The sequence below is a fragment of the Scophthalmus maximus genome, chromosome 15 (genome assembly GCF_022379125.1).
Source record: "Scophthalmus maximus strain ysfricsl-2021 chromosome 15, ASM2237912v1, whole genome shotgun sequence".
Lineage (NCBI taxonomy): Eukaryota > Metazoa > Chordata > Actinopteri > Pleuronectiformes > Scophthalmidae > Scophthalmus > Scophthalmus maximus.
The window spans coordinates 3,902,032-3,920,283 of NC_061529.1; the positions used below are offsets into that span (position 1 = coordinate 3,902,032).

At 43.0% G+C, this 18,252-nt stretch overlaps 2 protein-coding genes across 3 annotated transcripts; both read right to left on the minus strand.

Moving 5' to 3' along the window:
* Window positions 1-1,995: 1,995 nt before the first annotated feature.
* slc39a9 (solute carrier family 39 member 9) lies at window positions 1,996-7,021 on the minus strand. Its single transcript, XM_035610664.2, has 7 exons — window positions 6,434-7,021; window positions 6,139-6,247; window positions 4,855-5,058; window positions 4,391-4,456; window positions 3,963-4,048; window positions 3,205-3,339; window positions 1,996-2,929 (listed from the first exon to the last, which is right to left on the minus strand). The coding sequence occupies exons 1-7, from the start codon at window positions 6,527-6,529 to the stop codon at window positions 2,690-2,692; spliced, it is 936 nt and encodes a 311-aa protein (XP_035466557.1). The 5' UTR covers window positions 6,530-7,021; the 3' UTR covers window positions 1,996-2,689.
* A 636-nt stretch (window positions 7,022-7,657) lies between these two features.
* On the minus strand, window positions 7,658-18,202 carry rbm25a (RNA binding motif protein 25a). 2 transcript variants are annotated; one of them, XM_035610637.2, is made up of 18 exons: window positions 17,980-18,202; window positions 17,658-17,782; window positions 17,143-17,192; window positions 16,791-16,955; window positions 16,397-16,454; window positions 15,946-16,106; window positions 15,652-15,846; window positions 15,434-15,514; window positions 11,307-11,581; window positions 10,476-10,587; window positions 10,292-10,381; window positions 10,072-10,145; window positions 9,828-9,978; window positions 9,281-9,695; window positions 8,871-9,175; window positions 8,664-8,762; window positions 8,426-8,473; window positions 7,658-8,160 (listed from the first exon to the last, which is right to left on the minus strand). In XM_035610637.2, exons 2-18 carry the CDS (start codon window positions 17,761-17,763, stop codon window positions 8,068-8,070), a joined length of 2,478 nt encoding a protein of 825 aa, XP_035466530.1. In that variant the 5' UTR covers window positions 17,764-17,782; window positions 17,980-18,202; the 3' UTR covers window positions 7,658-8,067. The 2 variants fall into 2 exon arrangements, with proteins under 2 accessions (XP_035466530.1, XP_035466529.1); XM_035610636.2 differs by having other exon boundaries at window positions 15,434-15,517.
* Between the last annotated feature and the right edge of the window lie 50 nt (window positions 18,203-18,252).

Below are 18,252 nucleotides of genomic sequence, written 5' to 3' on the forward strand. Positions count from 1 at the left end.
CCTGTCAATTTAAAAAATATATACTGCCGCATTTTTCACCAGTTTAAAAAAAAAAAGCTTTAATTTAGTCCTGGTCATAAAACACATTGCTTTACAACTTTTCACAATCAGAAAATAAGGCAAGACTCATTCTGGAATGGCAAAAAAAAAGATACAAAATAAAATAAAGACTTCTCTAATAACCCAACTGACACTGATCCAAATATTAACCTGATCCGCAAAACTCTACGGAAAACGTCCCCGACACGTGACGTCACCTCCTCCTGTTTGTAAGAAAAGATCCTGTTAAAACTTCACCTGCAGATACTGTACAGCTTCTGAAGAACATTTTCATATTTATATAGTTACATACAGGAATCATGTTTTAAAAAAAAAAAACAACCCCACCAGATTAAACAATATGAACATTAAACAAACCCCCGACACTGTCCGGTGAAAACATCGACTACTATTGTTATTTAGTAAGTTTATGAATTTATAATTTAAAATGCAAGTTTCACTGCAGTTCACGCCAGGACCCTGTGACATCATTGGTGGGTGTGGCTTCAGGTTCAACTGAACTCTGGTTAATGCACTTTGATCGATTACTTACCAAACTATATTTTACTTCACATTATTTATCAACTTATATGACCGTCCCTTCAGCTTCTTTCCCAGAGGAAGTCATGCGGTCGACTCATGTGAACTTTAATTATTATTAGTGTTTTTTGTTGTTGCTCTTCTCCGAGGTTTCATGATGTTGGACGTTTGTTTATTTCACCGGCAAGTTAGATCTGATCCCGCTGCCCCGATACCTCAAACATTTGAATATTAAAACTTTTTGTAAACAAGGACTTTTTTTTCTTTTAACTTAAACTTTGGTTGCAGGGGCTTAAAAAGGCATATTTCAAAATAAATGCCGTTTGGTTCATCATTCCCAATAACACACAAGAGCACAGAAAGTTGATCAGCAACAATATTTCTAATTGATCGTTTAAATAATTTTTCAAAGAACAATTTTTTTTAGTTTTTTTAAAGGGTGCAGCTTCCGAACATTGAGGATTTTCTGGTTGTTTGACTTTCTAACCATATCAACTGCATTATATATTTGCGGTTTTACATAAGGGGAAACATCAGCAGGGCGTCAGATGAAATTGCACAGATGCCAACCTGCCCGTAAAGAAACACAGTGGGGCCTTTTTTTTCTCTTCCCCTTTGTATTTCATATACAGCGTCGCATTTAAAAAAATAATAAAAATAAACCAAGTCATGCAGCTGCTGGTCTGCATGCGAGCCGCCACTCTCTCTCTCTCGCTCCCAGAGGAGGCGAAAAAACCATCGCGGCGAGTGTTTCCTCTCGTCGTAGAAGGAGCTGGAATCATTTGACGAGTTGAGTAAAAGTGTTGATTTTATACATAAATCAGAGACAGTCTGTAGCCTCGTGTGTCTGCGCTGCAAAGTCCACCTCTGTCCAAATAGAAAAGATTCAAATAAGAAAAGAAACAAGAGTAATCAGGTCCATCTCACACGAGGGATCATGATTGCGGCAGGAGGAAGTTGCTCTGCACAACGACATGAGCGACACACGCTGACGGAGGAGGGAGCCGCCCGCTCGCGTGATGACGCATCGACCGGTCTTCAACGCTTCGAGACGGGGATGTCGAGGGCGAGGCTGCGTTCAAGCGCGTCTTATCAGCCGGATCTTTGAAGATGAAGGCAAAAACCTCTGCACCCATTTCAGACTCAGCTGCAACCCTGACAACAATTATTGCTCAGGTATGATTAATTTTGAGGCGCAAACTAAAAGATGTTGTGGTCCATATGTCCTCCGGAGCCGATGGTCCCCACACGAGTTCACCCGGGTAACGACCTCGATTATGAATCATTCGTTCGTTCATTAAGACAATTCTATACAGATATTTTTTTTCCTGCCAATTTACTCTGCGGGGGGTGAAACAGAAGAAAAATGTAACACATCCAGAAGCTAATCAGGTCAAATGAAAGTGATACTCGAGATTCATCTAAACCTGTTGATTTATAGAAAACACATACAATCATTATCCGCCATGACTCAGCTTCCCATCAGGGCCAAGAAACAGCTTTTACAAACTGTAACGTCCTTCACAGCGCCGCGTCATCGGGGGGGCGGGGGGTCTATTCCAAACTCGCTAATATGGCACTTGAAAAATCGGTTCAAATGGTCGGAGCTGTACATTTATACATATATTTTAAAAAAGAAAAGAAAAGTTTGCTTTCTCGACATCACAAGCGTCTAAATCTCACTGTGCAACAAGCCGCCGCGCAAAATGTCACAGTGTTGAAATCAGGGTTGGAAAAGGAAAAGCACGAGAACGCAACGCCGACAGACTCCTCAGTGACCGAAACAAACCGGCCCGGTAAAACCGCTCGGAAAAAAAGGGACCGACAGAGCTCGTGGCGTAAAATGGACACTTACAGTTGCCGTGCCATGATCGTCGGCGTCGGGAGAAAACAACATTGTTGTGAGCCGTAAGTTTTCATTGCAACAATTCATCATTCATTCAGTTTTTTCAGTCTTAAGACACTCCCCACGAAACGTGTGCTGGTCCGGTCCACGAGCAAAAAAAGACATTTTAAATCCACAACGTTTGAAGTCTCCGTGTCATCGGCTTCTCTCCCCCCTTGTACAAACGTCCCGTATCCGACCCGAGCCCAGCCGGGGGACGGGGTTCTAATGGTGGTGGCCGACGGACAGCACCAGAGGAATGAGGCAGCCCAGCACCAGAGCGCACACCTCCACTTTGCTCAGTCCCTTGCCGCCGTTCCCTCCCACGGGCGGAGCGTGGCTGTGGCCGCCGCCGCCCCCCACCTCGGGCAGGACGTGGACGGTGGCCACGTACAGGAAGGTGCCGGCGGAGAAGAGCATGGCGACGCCGGTGGCGTTGATGTTCGACAGGGCCTCTTTGCTGCTCTGAGGGTTGAAAGAGAAGCAAAAACGATGTGAGGTTAAAAAAGAGAAACATTCAAATTTGTTGAACCATGTTGTTGTATGTAATCTTATCTGAAGCTGGAGAACTACACAAAGTAAACTTTCATTACAGTGACAGACAAGAAAAACTCGTCAAGTTGCATTTGGTGGCTCTGAAGAAATGGATTGAATAGAAATATATTTATATAAAGTCACAACTGATATTTTTTTATCGCGAAATACAAAGAGACATATTTTATATTTATGATGGTATTTACCTGACTGAGGCCTAAAAAGGTGAGCATGGCGAGGACAGGCGCGGCCAGGGCGAAGACCAGCAGATGCTTGCGGATGCGGTTCCTCTCAAGACCGGCGTGCATCAGGAAAGACACCAGGCCGAACGCCGCCGGGGCCTGAAGACGACAAGATCAGCAGAGGGTGGAACAGTTAGCTGAGGGGGAAGTCGCGCTGAACAACCGGTAAAAAACAGCAGCTTCTCTACCGACACATTGAAACAGAGCAGCTGTATGTTAAAGATAAGACTATTATAAATGTTATCAGCTGCATCAGGTCCATTCTTCATACCGGCTCCTCCAGGTTTTGTTTTTATTGAGAGACGTGCATCAATTTCGTCCAGCACATCCAGCTAAGCAACATTCAATATTTATAATATACTTTACTTATCCTACATCTCACTGTTTCACACGCACGCCCCTTTGTTTTGTTTTTATTTCCCTTCGGATCGATGAATCTGATTCCTTTCTGGAATCAGATTGACGGAAATGTGCCGAGCAGCAGAGAAATTTAATTCCTGCAAATTATCTATTTTCAATATATTTGTCAGGCAGTCTGTTTTAACGCAATAATGTTTGTAGATTGCTAATGCTCAAAAATTTGATGCATGAACAGATGAGTATTATCTATTTTCGATAGAAAATACTGGTCCTACAAAAGCTGAAATTCGCAGTTGGCAGTCCCATAAATCTAAACTAGAAAAAAGCAATGATTCAATGTCCTTGATATGAACCATTATTACCTTATGCAGCATGATGGCCACGAAAACAATGAGCTGAACGCTGGTCTGAGACGTGGAGGCAGCAGCTCCGAGTGCGACTCCGTCCGCTGCAGACAAAAGAAAACATCCAACATTACGTCCTGATGATGATGATGATGATGTTGCTTATTGTTAATTAGCTCTTCCTGCTTAAACACACACTCAATAATCACAATAGACGATTTAATATAATCTAAATTACAGCTACTCTCCAGCCCAGTTCCAAATGAGATTCACTGAACAATCATCAACTTTAGGTGTGTGGCAGGGAATTAACAAACAATAACTTTTAACAAGAAATAGAAAGTCTGAGTGAATTATGTCAAACATTTGTCTCATCATATCTACAGTAAATTGTCCATTTTGTTTGGATCTAACCATCATGAAACGGTGAATGAAGCCCGACGTACCTGCAGCGTGGACCACAAGACCCAGTGTGGTGGTGATCTTTGAGTTGACTCTTGCCGACTCTGGATCTAAACCAGGCAACCAAAAAACTGTCTTTTAAAAATGTCTAACAAATATAGTGGTAGAAGAAAGCATTTTATTACAGATCAACATCTCCAGAACTGAGTAATAAATCTGCTGTGTCACATGTTGGCAGACAAACTGTTTGCATTGCATTTGCTGCTTGATTAACTGAAAATAGTTTGACCCTGAGCGCTGGTGCATCCATGAAAACTTGTGTTGTATTTTTTGGGTGTAATTCAACAAAATTATTTTACTCCAGAGATTATTAGCACAGAATTAAGACTAATGACAACGCTGCTGTCTCGAAAAAGACATTCTGGACGTGTGTACTGTTAAATTCTATTTCACAAATCCCTTCTGATGCTTTAACCTTTGCCGTCCCCCCGGTGAGACGGAGACTGACCTTCAGTGCTGTGGACATGAGAACTGCCTATCTGGTCCACCAGCAGCATGAAGACGAAGCCCAGGACCAGAGACACGCCGATGCAGGCGTGAAGCTGCTCGTGACTGTGTTCGTGTTTCTCGCCGGCGCTGAGGACGCCGTCCACTTCCACCTTGGACTGGGACGCCTCCACAACCCCGACCTGCTCGTGATTGTGGTGTCCACCTGCACACACACACAAAGATAAGGAGAAATACTTTAACGTGTCAGTGATTCAAATTTAGGTTTGTGTCGCCGCTCGGGCACAGAGACCATCACGAACTACTGCAACGTTCCTCCTCGACGCAGTTAACGTGCAAGCGATCACATAACAAACATTTGTGTTTGGCAAACTTTGTTGCGTAACAGAAGCAGACGGCAACTGATTGTACTTTACCTTTTGCCGAACTTTGATCTGTTTGAACACATTTCAAACTCAACGTGAACATCATGCGTCTACACTCGCCGAGCATTTTATTAGGAGCACCACACTGGGTTGACATGCATTCAACTCAAACTTCAAACTTCCCTTTGTGAGATTCTGGGCCCATGTTCATATCTACTGCATCACATCATTTCTGCAAGCATGTGTACTGAAGCTAATCGCACGAATAAGCAGGTGTAAACGTGTTTCTAATGAAGTGGTCGACTTAGCCTATAGAAGCTCTATAAGTAGTTTTCTCCACGTGTCATTCTGGTGTGGAGGCGTCTGAAAGCTGGACACCAGTACACTCGATCAACAGAACATGAAACTGTTAAATTATTCTAATTTTAACTATTAATAAGTGTACCCCAAGGAATAAATAGAAAGCAGAACTGGTACAGTGTGGAGGATCCAGGAGAAATGTGCTGGATTTAAAAACAGAGTTGAAGGCTGAAACATGTAGTCAATTAATCATGCAGTCGACGGACACAGTTTAATGAGCAAAGGTGTAATAATTAAATAACTGATAAGTCAATAAGACATCGCGTTGGGCTTTGAGAAACTGCAAGAGGGTTGTTTTTTGTTATTCCAGCAACACTTGACGTATTAAGACCAATTCGACATAGTTTCTAACTCCTGCACACTTTTTCTGCGCATCTTGGACGTGGACGAAGTTTTGCCAGAAATCTGATATTTCAGATATTTCAGATATTTCACCGACTTAAGATCCGATGGAAAAAAAAAAGCCAACCTAGAAGTCTTCCACATGTTAATGGTGGAGAGGAAGACAAAGCATGTGCAGTAGTCCTTGTGGAGAAAAACCACAACACACTCGACTGTACCTTCCAGGATCTCCTCGTAAAGTGCGTGGACTCCTTCAGGGATGATGACAGCCAGCGCGGTGCCACAGAGCAGCCCTGCCCCCAGCACCGTGATCAGCTTCAGCTTTTCCTGAGAGAAACAAGCACAAGAGCCACAAAAAATGATCAATTCTTCTCAATCCCACAAATGTATCACACAGTCCACGATGCAATCAAGTGATCCTGACTAGGAGATACAACTTTGACGTTAGCTTAGCAGTGCTAGCTGGGGGCTCTCTGAGGGGGGGGGGTTGCATGTGAAGAAGAAGAAACTTACCTCTGAGAAGTTGACTGCCAGAGGAATCGTCCCGGCCACGTAGCATCCCACCAGCATCGCCAGCGACAGCAGGCTGATCGAGCTGAAGTCGTCCATGGCTGCACTTTTTTTTTTTTTATCTCCTCGGCTAATCTCCTTGCTAAGCTACAGCATCAAACACAACCTCTGCCCCCTTTTTAACACACACACACACACTTGTATTTGTTGTGGTCGAGTGGAGTCACATTCCCCGGATGACGGCTGTTAGTTTTATTAGTTCCGCTTTGCTTAAAAAAAACATCCACGTCGTTGACAACAACACAAGACGATGCAGCCTCCTCTATGGCCTCGTTAGCAATGCTAAGCTAACTAGCTTCGGTAAATAACAGGCCACTCAAATGCGTTAAAACGAAGAAAGGTCCCCGACGCAGTCAACGGCGCAGATTCAAACAACCGACAACCCGCATCGCTTCGTCCAGATCCCGCTGTCAACGACAATATTGCAACTTCCCCGACCTGGCTAGCAGCTAACAGAATGTGGCTAACGACACATCTTCTTCTTCGTTTGCTGCCGATGCTGTTCAAGTGCTTCCGGGTCAGAGTTCACCCCGCCGCTGCCACGTCCCCGGCGAAGACGACTGGAGGAGGAGGGAGTTCATCATCACGTGGGGGGAACAACACCGTTTGATTTGATAATAGATGAAAAGGTTGACCTGGTATTTAAACGTAAAAAACTGTCCCACCTTTAACACTGATTTAATCAGACGTTACATTGTTACTTGACATTTATTCATAGTAAAACCGTGTAAAAAGAAAACTAACTTTAACTTAAACTTAACTGTTAAAGCCCTGAATACAATGTGCACATGCCATGAATATTTATATAAAGAAGGAAATCGTATATTAATAGGGGAAAAATCTAATGTATTTTTTTTTGTTCGATTCAGTCTTTTCATCCAGAGTACATAAAAAAACAAGTTTTTGTTTAGAAAATTATTAGAATTTAAAATTAATTTTCAAAATATATACATTTTTTGAATCGATTTGACAAAAAATTTGTACATAAGTACCCCATCAATACTGTAGTCCCTTAGTATAGAAGTCTGATTATTGTTTTTTATAACAAAGCAACAGAAAACGTGGATCACTTATTTTCAAAAATAAAAATATAAAATAATATTTATAAAAAACAGTTTCTTGAGCGACAAAATCTAGCCAAATCATAAGAAACAAACAAGACAGACATTTTCTAAAAAAGGGCATATTTATTAGTTCACACAACGGAGCAATGCCTTGACATGTCAACAGTAAATCAAAGCACGTGTCCAATTTCCTGGAGAACGGATGGGTGAAATGAAACCGTCTTTAGCCTTGACAGCGTCGAAAAAGGGGAAAAAAGAAAATACAACAAATGTTTTGTCATGCAGTGTTTTTGTGCAAATCCTTTCTGTTCGCAGCTCAAGACATTTCCCCTTCGAAACACACAGACACACACTCATATGCGCACTGACACACGCATATACAAGGCGGCAGCTCCTTGTCGAAGGGAATGGAGGCGTGCATGGGCACATGTTTACAGTCCGCTGGACACGAGAGCTGCAGGTAGCAGCACCGTGAGCTGAGGAAGTCAGTCAGTCCGAGAGACGTGTGGTCTTTTATTTTGCCAGTCCGATCTTCTTGGCTTCTGTTTCGTATATCAACAGCCTCCACATTTTTACTATGAAAACTTCCGCTTCTTCATCGAGAACCTAAACACAAACAGGCCGGTTAGATTGATACATGGATTGTCAAATTAAGAAATTAGTCAAAGGATCATCAAAACTAATACGATTAATTGACTTCAACTTTATTGAATGTTGGCAAATAGTTGTTGAGATATTTCAGTAGTGGACTGGCAGACGGACCAACAATGCCACTCCTACACTCATGATGCTAGTGTGGCTCGCACCAGGTTAAAAACAACAACAAAAACAACCAATGTAGGTTTGGGATCCAGGATCAATTTTAACTTACCATAGCGACATCATCAAGAATACCCTGAGGGGTGCTGTGTGCCATCACCTGGGGGAGAAAAGCAAAAAGACATTAGACACCACAAACTTCAGAGGGCAACAAAAAGGACCTGCTACTCAGCATATTCAGAAGAACGAGCATTTTCTATAGTTGAAAAAAAACAGAATACAAAAGATAGTTTGTCTGATAAGAAGCTAATCTAGTTTTCTTTTCAGAGCATTACAGAATAATCACGAACCTTTGAACAGACAAAATCGACGAGAGTGGCTTCCTCCTCGCCAATGTATTCAATAATCTTCTTGTTGATCCACGGTTTAATGCGACGATCCATCAGGGTCTGCACAGAGAACAATCATGACACGTCATGGTTAAACGTTCCATTACTGTTCTATATAAGTAAAGTGAAAAAAATAGCCTAAACTCCAAAGTGTCACAGGTTCATTACCGAGTCAACCATGGTCCAGTCCAGAGGGTAGGAGAAAAGCTCCGGTCTGGCCGTGGGGATCTTCTCGATAAGGCTCTTTATGTGCTTGCGTTTCTCCTCGGTGTTGATGTTTCCTTTGGCCCCTGGAATTTCCGCCCCGTCCAGCCCCAGGCTCTTGTCGTCGTCGCCGTAGTCGAGCGGAACAAGTTTCCGTTTGCGAGGCTGCTCGTCGGCCTCCTCCTCGTCGAACTTGTTGAAAACACTTTCCACAGTCGCCAGTTTCTTTCTCTTTCCTACATTGAGCTGGCTGGGACTGTTGGTGGCACCTGGAATTGAAAAAGACAGGAACACGACACCAGTTAATTCTGGATCAAAGCTGTAGAGCTACAGAAACAGATCCGCTCGTGTCCTTCATTTGCCACCACACTCACCCAGTTTGAGACTGAGACCGATCTTGGGCCGAAGCTCCTCGGGAGGTTGCACCTCGGGGGTGTTCTCGCCGGGAATGATGATGCCGCAGGGAGACTCGTTGCCGGGTGAGTTTGGAGTCGCATTCCCACTGGCGGAGGACACCGAGGGAGCGGTGGTGATTGGTCGCATGATGGGTTTGAGTTGCGGCTTGGCTTCTTGCGAGTCCTCTGCGTCATGGTAGTCGTCCGCCTCCCCTTCCTCCACATCGTCGTCCGAATGCTGCGGAGGGCATCGGGGCGCCGGCTCCACGGGCCTCCCGGATCCCCTTTTTTCCCGATCCCGGTCTCTGTGAGCCTTTTCCTGGTTCACCACCACCTCCTCCTCAGGTTCAAGTTTCAGAGGGGGCTGCCGTCTGCGCTCTGCCTCCTCCTCCATCTACACAAATATATATTACACATGATCAATGACTGCAGTCTCTTATGTCAGGAAAGGTGTTCCTCCCATAAAAAGGCTATTTTATGTGAAATATTTAGCTTAAGAAAAAAGTCTAGTTCCATGTGGACTCACCCTCTGCAGCTCGGCATCGGGGTCGGGGTGACCCTCAGCGAGGAGTCTCTGTCTAATCTCCTCCAGCTCCTCCTTCTCCCTCTTCCGGTCTCGCTCGTCCAACTCCGTCTCCTTTTCTCGGTCACGGAGTCGCTTCTGCAAAGCGCTGCCTCTGAATATGATAATTGAAAACAGGTCAAGTAATCTCAAAAGGCATATAACAAATTTGCCCCCAACCTCCTGTATGTGCTTAAAGAGGGGTTACCTGTAGTATTTTGGGTCGTCTCTGTCGTCGTCATAATCCTCAAGGAATTCTTTCAGTCTTTTGGCTTCTTTCATCTGATTTTAAACACAGTTAATGGAGCAAATACATAAATCCTGAAAGTCATTCTAACATTTGATATTATAAACAGTGTCAATACAAATGCATTTGCCATCGGCTAAAAAGATTTGATCTTGTGTGTGTTCACGTTGTTCATGTTTACCATTTCTCGACGCCTCTCGTCGTCCCGCTCTGTTTCTTTGCTGTAGTCGCGAGCTTTCTTCCTCTCACGGATCTCCCAGTTTTTAAGGCGCTTTGAGAGGACGGAGAATAATAATTTTGATGATTTTGAAAAGTCAGACATTCAATAAAGTAATTCAAAAGTAACAAAAGATTAATATTCATACTTCTTGGTAAGCTGCCTCCTTGTCGCGCAGCCTCCTCTCAAGTCTCCTCCGTTCGTAGACGTCTTCCTCATCTTCTTCCCTGTCTCGTTTCTTATCATCTCTAGCCCTCTCTCTGCCGGAGACACATTACTGCTGTTAATCTTCCTACAATATTCTATTCACGTTTAAAAAAAAATTGTAATTGCATTTTTTGGTAGTTCCTTTGGGCTTTGCATGGTGCAAATGCTCAATGTAAATGAGCTTCCACACTTGCGTTCTAAAAGATTTATAACATTTAATAAAATCCAATACAAAAGCCCAGGAATAAGAGTATATTATCTTTATTATGTAATTTTGACCTTGGAAACCAAATCAAAAAAGATTAAAAGCTCTTGGATCACTATTAAATATATAACTTAAGCCGAGTTTCTTTTGTCAACTTTCTTTATGAAAAAAGTAATAAACACATTTATGACTGATCGTGAATCGTCTTCTATTGAGAAACGTTTCCACTATAACCTTCATAAATTGTATTAAATTTTAACCGTGTTTTGGCCACACAGTTTATTATGGTAATGAATAAAAATAAAGACAGTAATGAAAGTAGCCGTCAGGGTTGCCAATATATTTTTCCTGCTTCCAGACCGACTGCAGTCTCCAATGTGTTCAGCAGTTCAGAAAATAAATAAATGAATGAAGTGACGTGAAAACCAAACTAAGGTCAATCTGATTATCGATTATAGAATATGAACATGATGTAACACGTCTGATAATTCTCACAGACGAGTCAGTACATTGTCAAAACAAGTCATACTTGAAAAGTCTACCGAGCATGGAATATGTCTCGCTGACCTCGATCTGCTGCGACCCTCGCTGACGTCTCGACTCCTCTCCCGCTCCCTCTCGCGCTCCCGCTCCTTCGTCCTCTCGCGCTCGCGATCCCTCTCGCGCTCCCGGTCGCGATCTCTGTCCCGCTCGCGCTCCTTGTCCCTCTCCCTCTCCCTTTCCTTCTCTTTTTCGCGGTCGCGGCGCTCCCTCTCGCGCTCCCGCTCTTTGTCCCTCTCCCTCCTTTCCCTCTCGATCTCCAGCCGCTCCTTCTCTTTCTTCCCTTTCTCCTCTTCCAGTTTCTGCAGGGTGTCCGACAGGAAGAAAGAGGATCGAATGTTACTAGTTTTTTAAAACACGCACACAAAAAAAGACCATCCACCTTGGATGCATAAATACAAACAGGTTAACGGCACAATGATAATGAAGAATTGTTATTAAAACTCCCCGGGGCCAGACATGCTCACATACTGCCATGACTCATTGCCTTGGAGAGGCTGTCTGCTGCGAGTGAGGAAGTCCTGACGTTTCCTCCAGGAAGAGTGATCCTCTGCATTAGCAGGTTTCATGTAGAAACTGCTCAATTCAGGACACACTTGCATAAAACCATGAATTGCAAAAGAATAAAAAATAAAATAAAAAAGACACCGAAATAAATAACGTCACTGTGTTTATATGTGGGTTCGCAACATTATTGTATTTTTGTCACAGTGTAGTGCAGGAAATCATTACTTAATATAGCTCCAGTGTCCAGCGCTCGACTTTAACACATAATACTGAATGATTTTTTTTCTCTCCCCACACATATGTAACAGGTCAACTTGTCCTCTGCAGTTACCGCGTGCTCTGTGGTGATCCAAGATTATGCTCTGATGTAATAAGAGGCTATTCCAATATAAAAAAAAGTGCTGTAGGCAAATACGTATTGGTCAAGCGCACATCCGCTCACTTTTTAAATCAATGTGCACTCAAAGTGATAGATCTGACCTGAAGCAAGAAATACTGTACATTAAATTACACAACTCTGACATGATGTAGCTAAGCTATACTGTACCACAGCTTCACAACAGAAATAAGTGTCGGTGACCACTTCATACTGAATGGGAAGATTACTTCTTTTTTTTAAATTAATAAATGCTTTATACATTAAGCTTTACACGACTCCTTGAGTTAAATAATCCATCTGAATTGGGGCAAACACACTCATGGTAACACAAAGCACTAGAGATCAGAAAGTGCCAGGAAAGCTCCATGCCATTAGGCCACAAGTTCACTGAGGAACTAACTATACACTTAGGGTCACTGCTATTTAGTTCTTTGTTTTAGTTTTTTTAGTTTTTACCTTTGAGTGCCAAGTGGATTAAAACAAGCCCTGCTGGCTTATGGCAGCAAATGGCCCAACTGAGTGAATTACATAATCAGCTCCCGTGTGTGTTTTATACGTGGTCATCGTAGATGCACGGATGCCGTGTCAGACTGCAGCGTAAAGGCTGGCCCGGCAGGAGTGTAGGAGTTTGATGTAGAGCTGAGTGAGTTGACCAATATGACAACAATGTTTTTTACGATATTTTTGTAATAATTACGACACATTTAAATGTAGTTTTTAATAATTAAAAAATTGTAAGTTGTGGTATCGATGGAATGATGATACTACAGCAACTATCTTCAGCACCTCCCTCAGGATTAAAAACTGTCGGCTTTGAGTACAGGAAATTTCCAGTTGCATGTGTCAATGTATTCATGCAAGCCTACACCGGAGAAATTCTCAGCACCCACACTAATTCAATCCGGATAAACCACAAAATGCAAAACCAATCGTCCACATTCTCACTAGCTGACAGAAAGATGAAGGATGGCATTTTCTACAGACCCGTCGTGGAGCTACTGGCGCGCCACTTACAGGTGATGAGCTACGGTTTCAGCACTTCTCTGCCCCCTACACGTCTTACAGGCTACGTGTGGGAGGAAAGGCAAGTCAAGTGTAAAGAGAAAAATCATGAGGGAATAATATCTGTAACAACTTGTTTCAAAATCATGGTTGAAAAGAGATCAGATACTGAATTCCAATTTTGCCACAAGGAAAAAAAAATGAGTGAAGCAGTCTTACCTGTGGGTTGTCTTCTCGTGTCTCTTTGGCCTCTCCAGCCCAGTGAATAGTGTAAGAAAATCCTCAACAGAGTCAGACCCACTGTTCAAACAGTCCTCTAACTGGTTTAGGAAATACCAACCAGCTGTTTGTGTTCAGTCCTGTACATCTTTACAGGTTTATAATATTCAAAAAACACCGTTGGAAATGTGGGTCTGAATGCTGTTGAAGGTAAAAAAATCAAAAGGAGGAAAGGATGACAGAGGTCTGAACTACCTGATGTACACAAGCCTATTAATCTACACTGTAATTTAGCTAGTCGGCTTGATTCAATTTAGTATTTGTAAAACCACCGGGAGCAATTTTTTAAACAATAACAGAAGATCTACCTGCTTGTTGGCTTATTCTCTGGCTCTCATTGTCTCATCCCAGAACTTACCTCTCGTTTTAATCTTCCCTTGTGAAAAAAATGGCTGATTTTGTCACCAACATTGTATTTAAGTAACTAAATCGCTATAGCAACACTAGAGATATTTTAGCTGAACACCAATTAGTTAACGATATATTTTGAGTGTAAACCTATTATATCTTCATATATACGTCCTTGTGCATTGTTCCTTTTGTCGATTGCAGTTGTTGTCAGTGGTGTCTTGGCATCTGCCATCATGGCTATTTTTGCTCCTTTGGAATTTTTTTTTTTTTGTGGTTTTCAAATATAACACGTAAAAGTGTTCACAGATGGCCATTGGTCAAGGAAATAATTTTATTTTTCATTTCGGTGTTCATCCTAATATGTTCTCCATAACTAACAGTCTTCTATGATTATGATGATTATGTCCGGAGCTCAGAAATATAGTCTAGTTCCATGTTTGATGAGTATTCATTTGTCTACTCTTGTGTAGGAGCTTAAAAAAAAACTGCAGCTTTGTCCTTTTCATTCAAACTCATTTATTGATTTTGTCTCGTTCTCTCACTGTTTAACTAAGGGGGAGGTGGAGCTACCAAGAAGACACAGAGGAAAGGAAGAAAAAGTAAAGTTTTAAAAAACATAAGTGGAACTTATGGGGAAAAAGAAAACCATAAGAACTTACCTTGTTAGTCTTCAGAGCGCAGAGTGCTGTGGAGGGGCGCTCCCTACTTTAGGTCAACTAAAGGCTGCAGTTCAAACTACTGCAGTGGTTAGGCTCAATCAAGTCTGTGTGTGTGTGTGTCTGTATGTGTGTTCTTCAAACACATCTTTCACCATCTGAGGACCTGCAGGGGTTCACTGAGCTGCCCGGCAACACACTCTACGTTTTTCCCCTTACAGTTGTAGCACTGATTAACTGGTGCTTTTCTCCCAACCACTTCACTTCAAACTTAAGACATTGTGCGCCTCTTTTTCATATCGTTTTGTAATAATATAAATAATAATAATGGAACTGTGAGAGCCAGTTGACCCCCTGCAGACCCTCCAGGAGGGAGCGCCCAACATGAGTAGAGAAGAAATGAAAGATCATACTTACATCCTATCCTCGCAACTTTTTCCAAAGCTGAGATTGTGAGATTCATCTTGCTCTAGTCACCAAATGAACTCTACCATATTGGTGGGGTTTAATCAATAGATTAGCTTTGGATGGAATTTAACATTGAATCCATGCACTCTGTGTGATGAATTTATTAGCTTGTGCAGAGCTCAAACTTTTCGTCTCAGATCAGCATCATGAATAATAACGAGAGAACTCTTGAGCAATTTGGAAATACTTCAAGATACTACGAAGCCATGTGAGTGACTGATGAAGTGTTTGAATACTTTAAGCCTTTAATAGAGAATATTTGATTACATATTTTAACATCAACTACTGTGTATTCTTTACAAAATTTGAATAACTAGTATTGTTTCTAACAGACTAACACCATACAATGTCTGAGAGTAAACAGAAAAGTCTTATGGAGCAATTACCTCCATAAATATACACAGTTCAGCTCCATTTGCTGTCGAAGAATTAAACATTTAATCAAAAATGTGGAGGATTTTCCCTCGAAAACCTAAAATGTACAGATTGATAACAGCAGTTTGATACATTACCTTGTGAGTGTCGCGGAATTTGCTGATCTCTCTGGATATCAGGTCTCTCTTGTCATCTTCCATCTCCATAGCATTGATATCCTCCTTAGACAAAAGGAGGGAGAGACAGGAAACACACACTAAGTATTTGAAAGTTACAAAAAAGAATTTGCAGAGCACGGCACGAGGAAATGTCGCCACAGGCTTTGTTTTCATGTACGTCATCTTGCAAAAGCTACCTCCTCTTTCTTCTCTTTCCTCTTCTTGTTGCGTGGTTGACTGTCGGGATCCTGCGAGGGAGCGTTGAGCTCACTTGCGTACTCTCGGATGAGGACATCTATTGCCCCCTTTACGACCTGATCCCTACGCAAGGTTTCTTCATCGAGAACCTCCTCCTCGTCTTCGTCCTCGTTCTTTGACGCGCCACCGGCTCCCTGTGTGTCAAAGCCAGAAAAATGGGAGAATCAATCATATGCACACATTTGCACAGATTTAGCCAGATTCATACTGCCCTCAACGGGTGAACAGCATACCCCATTAGCGCTCCTCTTCTTGGCTTTCCAATCATCTAGCTGAGCCTTGGTCTTGGCGTCTACCTTGACCAGCAGCTTCTTGTCACCTAAGAGCAACTCGTGCAGAAGTCGGAGGGATCGCAGCGTCGACTCCGGCTCCTTATACTCACAGAACCCAAAAGCTTCCGGGAGAAAACCAAAGATCCACAGACGTTACTGACAAAATGACTTACAATCTATAAATGCTATTTGAAAAAGATGGTATCATTTTTTTATATCCAGCAATTTCTACATTTGATAAACGTAATTCAATGCAGTAAAAAGACAAATAGTGAGAATAATCTTAATCATATTGCACTAGTGATTCTCTAGTATGGTATTGGATGTTTTAAGAATCTCCTGATGTATTTTCATAAAGCGAAGATAGTTTGGGAAAGGGTTTAAATGTGTTGCAGCCTTTTTTTGTTTTTACCTTGAAGTTTTCCAGAGGCACCTTGGACTCTTTTCCAGCTGAGAACAATACCACATTTCTATAATCAAAAGAAGCCAGGAAAAGAATAAAATTATTTAATATGACATTACAGATGCTACTGATCAGTCAACATTAAATAATCACTTGTAAAAAAGTTGATAGAAAAGTATCAGTGCTTCCCTGAGACGCTGCTTTATTTCTATAAAACCGACTAACAGGTGCTGTCACCTGCAACTTTTATTTTGAGTAGTTCCCTATGGCTGACAGTCATTTCTAAGTTCTGCAGTACTTATAGCTTGACTTTCAGTTCAGTACATGCTGAATAAAAACAGCGGAGGGGCCTTAAGATGAATAATCTTGATCGACTGGATCATTTCATACGTAGCCAACCCACCGCTAGAAGCTGCCGGACCAACATGTCAGAGGCCTTTTCGGAGATGTTGCCCACGAACACAGTGGTGGTGGGGCCACCGCTGTCGTCTGCGTCCTTGGCTCTGATGCTCTGGTCCTTCTTTAGAGCCATCGGCTTCTGTATGGTGACTGCGGTGGGGACGAGAACCTGCGATATCAAAGTGACGACATTTGATCACTGATCTAAAGCAACGGGGGAACTTTGACAAAAAATGACAAGCAAACAATAACAGGTGAAGTTTAACTTTAAACATGGACAAGAAGCAGGAATTTTATGGCAGATCGTTCAGATTAGCGGCATGCAGAAGGCGGGGGATGTGCTGTTTCAGACTCACTGTGGGTGTGGGGGTCACGACACCCATGTGTACTGGGATCATGGGAGTACCTGGAAATAGAGACAAACAGACCATCCTCAAAACCGTGTGGTCAACAGCACAAGAGACGACGACATGACACTGTGTTGGATTTACCAAACAACTACTGGCAACAGTCCTGCAATGTATTTATGTAATATCAGTATAGTGTGTGACATCATAACTTAAATGCTATCTGCATGATCATTCAAAGGCATTTCCCAATCGTTTTCCACTTTAGCTTGATTCTCCCTTTGTGATCTTATGTTAGGGTTTTCCCCCAGAACTATTCTACTGTTAACTTTTTTGGGGGGTTGTCACCTTCCTTCTGCACTTCCACCTGACACGATGCAGATCTAACGTCACTGCTCCTCAACCTGTAATTGATTTGTGTGTTGACATTTAGAAAAAAACAACTCATCACCCCCAAAGGACTCAAGAGTGTGATTTCACAGACACGCGGCGGACACAGGCGATGCCACGACGGTGCACAGTACCTGGCGGGACAGCGGAGGCGAAGCCCCCGTACTGTGGAGGTGGGATCCTCGGCGGCAGCTGGGGGATGCCGATCTGCTGGCGGTTGAGCGGAGGCGGGTACGACATCCTCGGCTTTGCGGTGACCCTGACCCCCCGGGAGCAAACAGAAGGCGTGTCTTTATTCGCGGGGGTCGAACTGGGTCACGTCAAGAACAAAAAAATGTCCGACCCTTCCACATTCAACGTCAACTAGCCAGTTAGCTCGACGCTAGCTAGCGCGTCCGCCGTGGGCCTTGTCAGCTCGCGCTAGCCGCAGCGGTCACGCAACGACTTGTAACTCACCTGCCGTCGAGCGTTGGAATTAAAAAAAGAGCCGGAGTTCGACGAGACTATGGTTCGTCCAAATAAAAGCCCATTAAATCCGACGAGGCGGAGGAAACAACGACACACGCCGGAGATTAGCGCGTTCTAATTAGCACCGGTGCGATACGAGAGAGCCCCCGTCAGGAGACAGACGACTGGGAGCGATCTCCTCTCGAAATGAATCATGGGAAAAAAAATACACACGCACACAAGCGCGCGCACACACACACACACACACACACACACACACAG

Bases quoted from the DNA above. Each gene is read 5' to 3' on its own strand.
- slc39a9 (XM_035610664.2), bottom strand. From the start codon at position 6,529: ATGGACGACTTCAGCTCGATCAGCCTGCTGTCGCTGGCGATGCTGGTG. The intron at 3,340-3,962 runs GTAATAATGGTT...TGTCGTCTTCAG, and splicing joins TGGCCATCATGCTGCATAAG to GCCCCGGCGGCGTTCGGCCT. The intron at 2,930-3,204 runs GTAAATACCATC...TTCAACCCTCAG, and splicing joins CCTTTTTAGGCCTCAGTCAG to AGCAGCAAAGAGGCCCTGTC.
- rbm25a (XM_035610636.2), bottom strand. From the start codon at position 17,763: ATGTCGTACCCGCCTCCGCTCAACCGCCAGCAGATCGGCATCCCCCAG. The intron at 16,455-16,790 runs GTGGGTTGGCTA...TTTTGATTATAG, and splicing joins TGGTCCGGCAGCTTCTAGCG to AAATGTGGTATTGTTCTCAG. The intron at 8,474-8,663 runs GTTCGTGATTAT...TTTCTCCCCCAG, and splicing joins TCGATTTTGTCTGTTCAAAG to GTGATGGCACACAGCACCCC.